This window comes from Sander lucioperca, chromosome 17, assembly GCF_008315115.2.
Source record: "Sander lucioperca isolate FBNREF2018 chromosome 17, SLUC_FBN_1.2, whole genome shotgun sequence".
NCBI classification, from domain to species: domain Eukaryota; kingdom Metazoa; phylum Chordata; class Actinopteri; order Perciformes; family Percidae; genus Sander; species Sander lucioperca.
Window position 1 is genome coordinate 12,589,584 of NC_050189.1, and position 11,754 is coordinate 12,601,337.

The 11,754-nt window shown below is 37.7% G+C and overlaps 2 protein-coding genes across 2 annotated transcripts; one reads left to right on the forward strand and one right to left on the reverse strand.

Moving 5' to 3' along the window:
• Window positions 1-3,454, forward strand: LOC116052100 (low affinity immunoglobulin gamma Fc region receptor II-b-like). The gene is made up of 5 exons (XM_035994250.1): window positions 1-31; window positions 327-551; window positions 884-1,147; window positions 2,445-2,690; window positions 3,006-3,454. The coding sequence occupies exons 1-5, from the start codon at window positions 1-3 to the stop codon at window positions 3,119-3,121; spliced, it is 882 nt and encodes a 293-aa protein (XP_035850143.1). The 3' UTR covers window positions 3,122-3,454.
• Window positions 3,455-4,935: 1,481 nt separating this feature from the next.
• LOC116052135 (low affinity immunoglobulin gamma Fc region receptor II-c-like) lies at window positions 4,936-10,675 on the reverse strand. Its single transcript, XM_031302666.2, has 9 exons — window positions 10,645-10,675; window positions 8,694-8,939; window positions 7,822-7,974; window positions 7,631-7,666; window positions 7,330-7,407; window positions 6,953-7,027; window positions 6,772-6,846; window positions 5,407-5,465; window positions 4,936-5,205 (listed from the first exon to the last, which is right to left on the reverse strand). Exons 1-9 carry the CDS (start codon window positions 10,673-10,675, stop codon window positions 5,182-5,184), a joined length of 777 nt encoding a protein of 258 aa, XP_031158526.1. The 3' UTR covers window positions 4,936-5,181.
• Window positions 10,676-11,754: the final 1,079 nt, after the last annotated feature.

Genomic DNA, 11,754 nt, shown 5'->3' on the forward strand with positions numbered 1-11,754 from the left:
ATGGAGGTCACATCTCTCTGCATCAGACTGTGTAAGTAGTCTTCTTTTCCGTCAGTTCATTTTTTATATATCAGAAAACCGCACAGAATGGGACACAATTAAAATAATTTTTCAAATGAATGTGATAAATCGAAACAAAAGTTAGTAGCAGTAAGTAGAGAGTAGATAGTACATCCTGGAGAAACCTCTTGCTCAGTTAGAGTAGAAAGTAACTTTCACTTGATTGTTTGTTGTCCTGATTCACATCTGAATAATTAACTATTTTGTTTAAGTGAAGACATTTTTTTGACATTTGAGATTATATGAATTGATGAAATTACATTAAGGTTTTAGGCTTCCGCAGACGTTTCAGCCATTTTATAACATCTATCAATATCCAAGAGCATCTCAAATCCTTTTATCTCTTTATACCAGTCATTATATCATAATTAAAATTAGAATTGTTTTTCATAAAACAAAGCATAAACAGTTCTCTTTCTCTGTCCCTCCAGTGTTGAATGTGTTGTTGCTGCTGGCTGCACATGGTCACCACAGTTATGCTGAGAAAGGCGGTAAGTGGCAAATAGTTAAACATTTGTAACCCATTTTCTGAAAAAATACAATGACAATTATTATTTGCTTTAACAAGAATAAGAAAGACATTTAAAGGTGGGAAAAGTCAGAGAAAAAAAATCTTCCTTCCAATAACCAATTATTTGGTTCTAAGAAAATAACTCTCCCAGCTGAAAACAATTGGTCTTATAGCATTACATACCTATAGTTTGGATTTGTTTGTCTTTTTAATTTTTTTTGTGTATGTGCCTTTTTTTTAAATTTAGCCTATTGTTTACATATTTAAGTGTTTTTTTATTTATTTATTTTCTATTGTTCTTTGCTGTCTCAGATGCAGCTTTTCTTTCAATCATTCCCACCAGACTGCAGTTCTTTGAATATGAGTCGCTCTCTTTTACCTGTGAGGGGTTTACCGGCTCAGCTAAATGGAGAGGGGTGAGGAACATCAAGGGATACATCCCAACGTGTTCTAATAGCACAGTGACCTCAACGGTGACCTGCACCATTTCCAGTGCCTTTGAAACAGACAGCGGAGAATACTGGTGTGAAGCTGAAGGAGGAGAGAGAAGCACCACTGTCAACATCACTGTCACCGGTAGGTTTACTTTAAGCGACAAATATATTGATTTATATTCAATTTTATTGAATCAATACCAAATTTGGTACATACCATATTTGAATGCGACAAAACAAATGGTAACATGGCAACAGTAAGCGTTTTGCAACCGTCTCCGGTCATCTTCATAACTATTTTTCTAACTTATGCACACAACCTACAACAATCGTCCCCCAAGTCCCCAGTACCGAAACTGTTGTAGCTAATTTGTACAGTACAATCGTGTTACGTATAAATACAAAATGTTATGAAGTGTAAAGTTTTCAATTTTGGAATACATTCTATTGAACAATAAATCATCAGTGGTGTTGAATATAAAGTAGTAGTTTAAACGAACCCCCCCCCATTGCAGAGTATTATTGAGTACAGTGTGGAATACAGTTCAACTGCCGCTGTTTGGTGAACGGGCCCCTGCAGAAAGACGGAGCGGGATGACGCCGCCTCTGGAGCTTGTTCAGAGAGTCAGGGAAATGCCGACAAAAGCGGTCAAAACTGTGGTAACGTTTTTCATACGTATTCTCGTACGGTTTGCATCAGGTGTTAAAACCAACTGAACCAAAACATAGAATTGGACTACTATTTAACGCGACTATCATACATTTTAAACCAGTTACGAAAACTGTCTTAACTTAATACTGATGCCATCAAGGCAGCGTAGCCTGACGTGTGGAGCAGCAGTCATGGCACTGGGCTGCACCGTGTTCGAGAGCAGCGGCTCCTGGCTGCGCTGGCGGTCCACAGGGCAGCATGGTCAACGGGAAAGTCCGGTACAGCCTGACTATGGACGGTAAAACTGGGATCCCAATTTTTATTTTACATTTTGCACAGTCACAAACACACCTTTGACTACAGTTGGTGATCCCTCTCTGTGCAATTTCATCTCTATAACTGCCCTCCTGTAAGAAAACATTTGAATTGTGTTTTACAATAGCAGATTGTTTGTACAAATTAGCAACAGATTGAAGTAAAATCATAACTTGGTTTTGGAGCGACATATTAGACGGCGCTCTCCACTCCCATCATCAAAACACCAAAGGGGGATGATATCTTTTGCAATAATGGTGTTCATCCTTCCTGTTGACTGCAGACACTTCAAGTCTATGCCAAAGAGCACTGACGTTACACTTATATTGGGTTTTATAATAATTTGTCAAGTATCTTTATGTGTGACTGGTATTCTTCATGTACTTGTACAAAATGTGTTTAGTTTTCCTTATTTATGCATACAGCAAAACTGTCAAGTTAACTTAACATTTATAAAAGTCTTGTTGTTCAGCTGGTTCAGTGATCCTGGAGAGTCCTGCTCTTCCTGTGATGGAGGGAGACGCTGTGACTCTGTGCTGCAGGAACAATACGTCGTCCACCAACCTTCCAGCTGTCTTCTCTAAAGATGGCCTCTTCATTGGGAGCAGCTCTGCGGGTACCATAACCATCCACAGTGTCTACAAGTCTCATGAAGGACTCTACAAGTGTAACATCTCTGGAGTTGGAGAATCAGCAGAAAGCTGGCTGGCTGTCAGAGGTGAGACCCAAACATGTTTCAAAATAAAAGCCCTACTTTTGATGCTTGACATAAAGTCAATTTAATATCTGAAGTCATTTCTCCAGACTGTACATTTAAGAATAGCTGAATCATTCACATCACTGACTTTATTACACTTTCATGCTATGAAAAGCAGCAGTTTTGCCACATTACAGTTAGCATTGTGAGTTGTGCTGAATATTTTATGTTTAGTAATCTGCAAAGGGCAGACAACTATTAGAAATTGAGCTTAGTCCTGGGGAAACTGCTAATATGAAATCATGTTACAGAAGATACTTTCTTTTGTCTGTGCAGCGCTTCACAAAGAGACTTTAAGGATTGTTTTAACCGTAGTGACGGTGGCTCTGCTGCTGCTGCTGGTGGGACTGCTGAACTGCGGGAAACTCAGTCACATCACATGTCCCACATAAATAAGGAACCACTTGCGTAAGTGAGAGACACAAATATACTGTTTTACTTTTACTTAGAGAGAAACTCCCCATTGACATCAGGGCAGCTGAAAGTCTACACATTTTCCGCCGCAGGTTAAAAACAGATCTTTTCCGACTGCACCTTGGCTAAGAAGATGATGGTTATTTAAAAAAAATAAAAAAGATTGCACTTACATGTTGCACTTTGTAATGTGGCTTGTTGAAGCTAATGTACTTCTTCTATGTGATTATTGCTGTTCTGAGTTTGTACATTAATGATTGAATGCATTCTGGACAGATTGGAAGTCGATTTCGATAAAAACGACAGCTAAATATAATGAAATGTAATTTAATGTGTGTTTCGATTTTAAAGTACCCAATATACTGTAAATCAGCAAAGAATGACTTGTAAAGTGTTGCATCAGATAAAGAAGTAAATATAAATAAATTGGCTGCTTCACAGTTATGCATGTGCAGGCTATGGTCACTGACTAGCAGACAAGCAGAACAAGTTACAAACCACAGAAGTGGTGGACAGACATAAGATCTATTCTCAAAAGGTGTGCTTTGAGTTTTCTCTTGACATATACTGGGTTTTATTCAGCAGATGCTACAGATGCAGTTTATAACTTGAGCGTCTCAGACACAAACCACATGAGAAAGTAACAGACAGAAAAAATGTTTGACTTCTTTATAGACTCGTTTTTTTTTCTTTACAGTGTTATAAACATACTGGAGATGTATTAATACATTTCTTTGAGCCCAACTACTAAACTCTACAGAAGGCAAAAGTTGTAGATAAGGTTTATGTACTTTATGTTCCTCATTTCTAGATGAAGCTGTTCGATAATATGTTTGAATAAGCAGGTCTATAAGCAGGTATGTAATGCACTGGGAATATACTGTATTTGCAAGTCAAACTTTTCAAACAATGGAGTAAAATAGAGCAGATACATTTTTTGTATTGTCCTAGTCACTTCACATTTATGTTCATTTTATTTAGAAAGTATTAAGACAAGCTCCACCTCGGGGTGTGGCGCTGTTAACACCACTCTAGGGAAAGGTTAAACTGCTGCAACAGCATCACGTTGGTGGATGACCACAGTGAGTGTTTTAAAAACAGCAGCAGTTCTTTTTTTTTATTGAACAGCGTCTCCAGACATGTGAACACAGCAGAGAGATCAATGTGGTTTAACTGTCACATTATAATAAAAATCGACTGTCTGACTGACCAGATCATCCAGCTGAAATTCCTCTATTCGTAAAAATAGTAAAACAAAAGTTGAAACTGTGAAAATGTACTACCCTTAACTATATGTCCAATCTAATGTACAAACTCTGCCATCTTTTATTCTGGGTTTAAAGCTTCACAAAGTGCACAAGTACATAGCTATTTCATTAGTATATTTATACACTTCTTTAGTCTGGGAAAACCCCTTCCGGCAAATTTGAGATTTGCTCTGCAAGTCAGTCTGGCCAAGAGCTCATTCAAGCCCATATCCAATTTTTCCAAATCGAGGCATCAATCACAACCGTTGAGGCGGGCTTTACACAATGATGATAGCGCAGTGACAGCAAGCAGCTTTTTGTTTACATTCAACATGGCGGTCACCAAAGCGCAGCAACCTGCTGATACCGCTGTCGCTGCTATGTCACCCGGATCGTTGGTCTGATTGGTTGAAGGACTATCCAATTGCGCCCAGAGGCATTTGAGCAGCGTTCGTTGGTCACGCCCCTTTGGAAATGGGCTATTAATGGAGCTTGCCCAGACCCACTCTCAGTTACAACTGAGAAGGGTCTGGTGTCTTCTTATATTATATATATAGAAATGCAACATTTTGAAATATGAAATGTTTGACGTATAGCTACAGGATAATATTGGATAACATGTTTTTTTACTTGCCATTTTCAGTGAAAGTGAAATTACATGAATACATACTGTACTTAAATGGAATAACTGACTTCAGAAAGACACAAATAAGTTCAACACAGAGCTGTAAAACACAACAGCATTTCTTCTCTTGCACACATTAGCACGCAGGCTCTCCTCCCTTCTTCAGTCAGGCGTCTCTGCTGTTTGTGGCCTGTAAGGCACAGTACACAAAGATTATATCTGTGGTAAAACTCAAGGGTCACTGAAGCCGTTTTCTTATAGCGTCTAAGGAATCAGGTCTAGTTCCCAGTTAGATTAGCATACAAGCCGTGCACCTGCAGTGTGGTGAGTTCACAATCAATTAGGAAGAGTAATTAGTGACATTAAAGGAAGCTGCTGCTGTCGGTCTTACCTTCAGGACAGGTGAGTAGAGACCTTCCTGCTCTGTTTTGGCTGCTGTGGAGCTGGATTCTGATTCAGATTTAGAAAAAAGTACAATCTATGATTCATGTTAATACACAAGAAATATCATTCATTTCATAGTATTTTTTATCTTTAAGAAAAAATAATAAAATAAACAAGTAACTCCAAGTTACTCCATAAAAACAACAATGACTAAACCTTACCCAAATGCCAATTCTGGCAAAACGGTGTTTTTGGATTGCCTTTTAAACACTGGTAGGGACTGACCGGGACGCTGATTAATGTTGTTCCACAGTATGGATCCTAAATACTTTACAGAGAATTTACAAGGGGAATATGACCCTAGAATTCAACCAGGCACAGGCGTGCTGTGGTCCAGCTGCACGCTGGTTTTGTTCCATCTTCCGCCATGCATCATACCACACTGGGAGCGTCTCAGTAGCAGAGCGTCTTAACTGCCCGACTCGCAGATTTTGTTATTTTTTGCTTATTTTGCCTTTGTATTGGTGCTTCTACTGTTCCATAAAAGTAAGTATTCTACATAGTTAAATGGGTTCTTCTATTTAGTCTAGTTATGAACGTCATCCAGAAAGATTTGTGGCTGTGTTTCAGTTGTTGAAATAGTGTAGTGATGTGATATTGATCAGGAATCTTCACAAGGCTTTTATTTTGAAAATTATTCACTGTCTGCCCGTTTGCTCCTTCAAAAATATACTTGTCGTGCACCCAAACGCAGCGCATTGGGATTTAGGGGTGAAGGTGCCTTGACTGTCTAGTGTAGTTAGAATGAAAATCTGAATTTATTCGGAAAAGATTTCAGTAAAAGATTAAGGCAAGCTTTTAATCTTATGGACGGTTTTATACACAAACTACACAAAATACACAAATTTGGATCCAATTGATGATAATCTAGTTTTTTTAAAGAATGATCTAAAGTTATTCATATTCACAATTCTCGAGGGTAATTCCTTTTTTGTATTGAAGACTGACCTGACCTTTAATCTGAACATAACTGGATATCTTAAAAAAAAATACTAATATATCTAAAATAATTTTTGTATAATGAGGTGGACTAAATATTAAAGCCTCTACAGTAAATGATGCTGTAAGGTGTAGGTTTTAGAGTGTCATTAACTTTTCTAAATACAATGATGAAAAAGTATTCCGGTAAATGTGATCTTACATTGTGTTAATGTTCCTAAAATATTCATTTGTCTCAGTACTATATCCATAGTTTTTAAATCTTCTGTGAATTTTTTACAGTCACTGCAAATATTTTAAATTAGTTGTAAATGTACATGACCATTAGTGGTGATAGCCTACTTTGCTGGGGACAAATAACTGAAACACAAACCCCGTTGGAGAGCTTGAGGAGTTTTACGTATGGTCACAGCAGAGTAAACCAGTTGTAAAGAGGATTCGTCTTCTTCTGAGGGGGAGAAACATCAGCAAGTAAGAGTCAGTCTGATAAACCTAAAAGAACACATTATAAATACTCATATTGACAGACTGAAGGGGGGAAAAAGGCCTCTTACCTCTTTCACTCTGTGGTTTGGTGCTGTGGTTTGACTCGAGGCAGAGGTTCAAATTATCAGCAGTGTCTCCAGCATCTAAAACCAAACACAGTGTATGTGACACGCTGAGAGGATGCCAAAATAATTCACATCTCAGTGCTGCTGTGCAACACGTCTTAACCATAACCTCAACTGACAGCTTCAACATGCGGAACAGCAACGTTTCTCAGTGGTTAACCTTCTTAAAGACGTTAAAGTAACACTTTATCTCTTAAAGTAGGGAGCGTATGTGTGCTTATATTACTCACCAATAATGAATGCATAAGATATTCATTACAGTCTTGTTGTGTTACTCACATCACGTTAAATTAAAGAAAAAACGTAGTAAGTAAGTAAACCTTTGTCCTGTTTCGGTTTTGTGACGACGACTGCATACGTCACACCGTCTGGATCGTCTTCAGCGTCCTCTCCACAGACTGAAACATGTTGAACATGGAAATGTTGGTAGAAAAATCTAAAAATCAATGATTTTTGTCATGCAAAGAAGCAGAAGGTTGACCGGTTGATAGGTACACATGTTTTGCATGATTATTGTACCCAGAGATCGTTTTTATGCATTCAGATTTTAGGATGATATTTAGTCTTAGTTCTACGGTCTTAAAAAATAAAAATAAAAGAGTAATAACTACAACACCTCACCTGAATGTGATGCTGCTGCTGTTGTCTTTGAGGAAGCTGTTTGATAGAAAAGCAAAAGTAGTTGATAGGTTGAGCTTGTTGAAGGCAACATAAAGTTATGTTCAGTTCTTGGAATTGTTTCACACAGTTACTTTCTTGTTTAAGTGGTTCTTTGGCATACAGCTAATGTTGAGGTAGTTACTTTTCTGTACCTTTGCGTCTCCTAATATGAAGGAATCCCACCACCAGCAGCACCAACGCCACCATTAAAACAGTGACAGCGATCCACAGCAGGATGAGGGCACGAGGGGAGTCAGAGTCCTTGGAGAGGGGGTCCTCATTAGGTGATTGAGAGATGGTTTTTGCTACAACATATTTGAACGTTAAAATGAAATTAAATTAAAAAAATGTAAACTCAAGACACTTGAAAACCCTATTTAAATGTTTGAAAAATTAACAAACAGTTACTTATGAAAGTTATGCAACAGAAAAATTGCACAAAACTTGCTATAATGCTGTCTAATTAATTCATATATTACACTACTGTTGTGAAGACTTTGGTAAACTCACAATTAAATTAGTAAATTAAATATTAAACAAATTGTGATGTAAAATACATATCAGTATATATTCAAAAACATTTGAAAGGTGAATTTAAGAAGATATTTAAAAATCGAGAAAATGCCCTTAGACTTCTGAGGGTTAAAAGCATATCTATTGCTATTTGCATGGGGCGTTGTGTCTTTATACATTTTGTTTGATGAAGGTTTGATGACCAAAACATCTTTTTAAAATGTGTTCAAGTGATGGACAGTATGTGGGTTTATTTGGATCCCTTTTAAACTCTAAGGCACATGCTCAGATTTCTCTACATGAGGAGTAGATTGCATCTTCGCAGCAGTCATTTTTTAACCAGCCAATTATTACAATTGTAGCAACACTGGCACGTGTCATAAGCATCAAACAACTGGAGTTTTCATAAGTAGGGGTGCCATCGCCATTTGTAATCTGCACCCGCCCTGACCATACAGATGATATTGCAACATTTTATCTTTACGTTGTTTTGTAACGCTGTTTGTTCCACCTCTGACAGCCAGCCAGCTCTCTGGTGATTCTCCAGCTCCAGAGATGCTGCACTTGTAGAGTCTTTCATCAGACTTGGAAACATTCTTAATGGTCATCTCTTCTCCAGAACTGTTCTTCATGAGGCGGCCATCTTTATAGAAATCAGCTGGAAGGTTGGTGGACGACGTCTTGTTTCTGCAGCGCAGAGTCACAGTTTCTCCCTCCATCACAGGAAGGACAGAACTCTCCAGGATCACTGAACCAGCTGAACAGTAAAAATGAACTGTTAACACATATCTTTTATGTACAAACCTGGATACAATAATATAAGCTACACAAAAGGAGCCCAAAGGAACAAGAAATAAAATACTAATGTACTGTATAACAGTGCACATCATATCTATACATCTGCTAAGTGATGAATATTTAACACAAGTTAATATATCCCAGTGGCACCATTAAAAGCTGAACAAATGCATAGTTCGGTAGAAGGATGCTGTACATATGTGAATTTTAATTAATTAGTCTTAAAACAGAACAAGTCCCCTAACCTTAACCTTACTTTTCTTCCCAAAACCTAAATAACGCTCAGCACCCAGGAAGTAAACCCCGATTTCTGATGTCAAAGTCTTGCTCTTTGTATCATACACCCCAACCACCTCTCTGCAAATCTTGTGTGGTATGCTTTATTCACTCACAAAACGTTGACAGTGTATGTGATCCCATTTGAAAATGTAATATGTTTTTTAGTGGTTTATAAGACAGAGTTGGACAGCATAAAACTTAACAAAGAGTTCAAAAAAGCAGCCTCAAGTATCACTACAAATGGGAACCAAGCATTCGGAATATATATATATATATATATATATATATATATATTGCACATTTTGCATGATTCTCAAAAATATACTATGTCTTTATAAATACTATTTAAGTAGGTTGTACATTTTTATTTGCCACTTGTATACGTTGATACATTCTTTCATTTTTTTTCATCTTTATTTTTGAATAGTTGTTTGTGTATTCTATCCTATTTTTTATTTCTTGTAAATTCTGTATGTGCGCTGTGTGTCTTCTATTTTGCTGCTGTAAAATGTGTCATTTCTCAATTTGGGTCTATCTAATCTAATCTAAAACAAAATATAGGTTATAGATTTTTAGTCTAAACTTATTTTATCGATGAGTTTCATATTGTACATACTATAAGAGAAACATCAGCTATATAGTGGTTTTAGATATACAATAAACATACCAGTGACAGAGATGTTGACCGTGTTCCTTCTCACTCCTTCTTCAGGCTCACACCAGTATTCTCCACTGTCTCCTTGATAGATTTTATCAATGGTGCAGGAGGACCCTGATGGTGTCTTCTTAATATCACATACCGGTTTAAATTCCTCAGAATTCCTGATTCCTCTCAATCGAGTGGAACCACTAATCTCCTCACATTTAAAAGTGACAGAGTCATATTCAAAGTGTTGCAGTCTGTTTGGAGTGATACAAAGAAAAGCTGCATCTGAAACTGAAAAATATTTATTATTTTCAAATCCATAACTGGAAAATTGTTACGTCTATGACAGGTGGAGCTAAATCAACATGACTGACGGATAACGTTTTTTACATACATTCTGGTAATTACTAGCAATGTAGCATTAGCTAACCAAAACTAATTTTAAATTTGAGATCAGGATCAGTTATGAAAAACACTAAATTGTAATAACCTAAATTACATCATAGACATATTTAGCAGGTTAAGGGAAATCTTTAACCTTGATTCTGCAGAGAGAGTAATGCAAATAATCTTAAAAAGGAGCATTTTCAGGATTTTCTTTTTAGTACTTACCAATTTGAATGAATCCAAGCATCACTGGATAAAAAAAGGAGCAACATTGAATATCAGACGCTGATGGTTTGATATATAGGATGTAAAACTTAGAATAAAAGAAGAAAACCTGAGAGTCCATACTCACACAGCCTGAAGCAGAGAGCTGTAACCTCCATGTTGTCTTGCTGCTGACTGTCTGAGTATCAGACTGAAATACAACTCAAGTATGTAGATGGCAACTTCCTCTTCCTGTTCAATCTATTTCTGATATTGATGCAAAAGCCGGAGCCAGACTCACAGTGGCTTCAACATACAGTTTGTCACAATTGAGTAGTCTCGCTTTGCCAGACCCTCCTCCAAAGCAAGCTGAAGGAGGGTCTGGCTACTCCACATAGCATTCTGGGATGGGAGGAAAACGTGCTGTGGTTTAAAGGCATTTCTTTAAACCAATCAGAATCGTCTTGGGCAGCGCTAAACTCCGCACAGAGCCGCTGCAAAATACTCATGTGTGAGAAAACTCAGATTGGACAGATAGTCTAGCTAGCTGTCTGGATTTACCCTGCAGAGATCTGAGGAGCAGTTAACCATAGTCCTCAGAAATTCACCAGAGTTAAAATTCCAACACAAAGAAAGCGGAAGGAAATGGAAAATACATGCATCTGGCGGAATTTCGTGCACAACCGGAGCAATCCCGGAAGGGGAATGCAAAGGATATAGACTACTCTTGAGTTATAAGCTCTGACTCAAGTACCCATCCCTGCCCCTACGTCTGGCTCAAGTATCCCTGTAGTTATTAGTTATAGCTTCAAAGATAGGATCACAATTTCTAAAATCTTTCTTAAAGAAATGCTTTCACCCCCATTTACATTGAAACGGTTTTCGGTAACTGTTGTTTTTTCTTTTGTTCATACTATACAATACCAATGTAAGAGAGAGAGGAAAAAGTCTGTGGTCTGCAGTTCTGATTCTGCGCACAAGTAGTACCATGGCCCACAAAACTGTATAGCTTCTGTGGTTCTGGAAGAACTGTCTAAGACAATAACCTCAGAGATGTTGTGGTACAAACTGCAGTTGTGAAGTGGACAGATGCTGGTATTTACCATTCAGGGAAGGCCTTGCAAAAGACGCTAATCAGTATGAGTGCAGTATGAATTATGGGAAATGTAGGATCCAGTGTTTTTGGAGCTTGCACTTTACCTGGGACTAAAAGTCAGGATGTCTCATTCCTTCTTGCTGTTTCAATTTTGACCAAGCT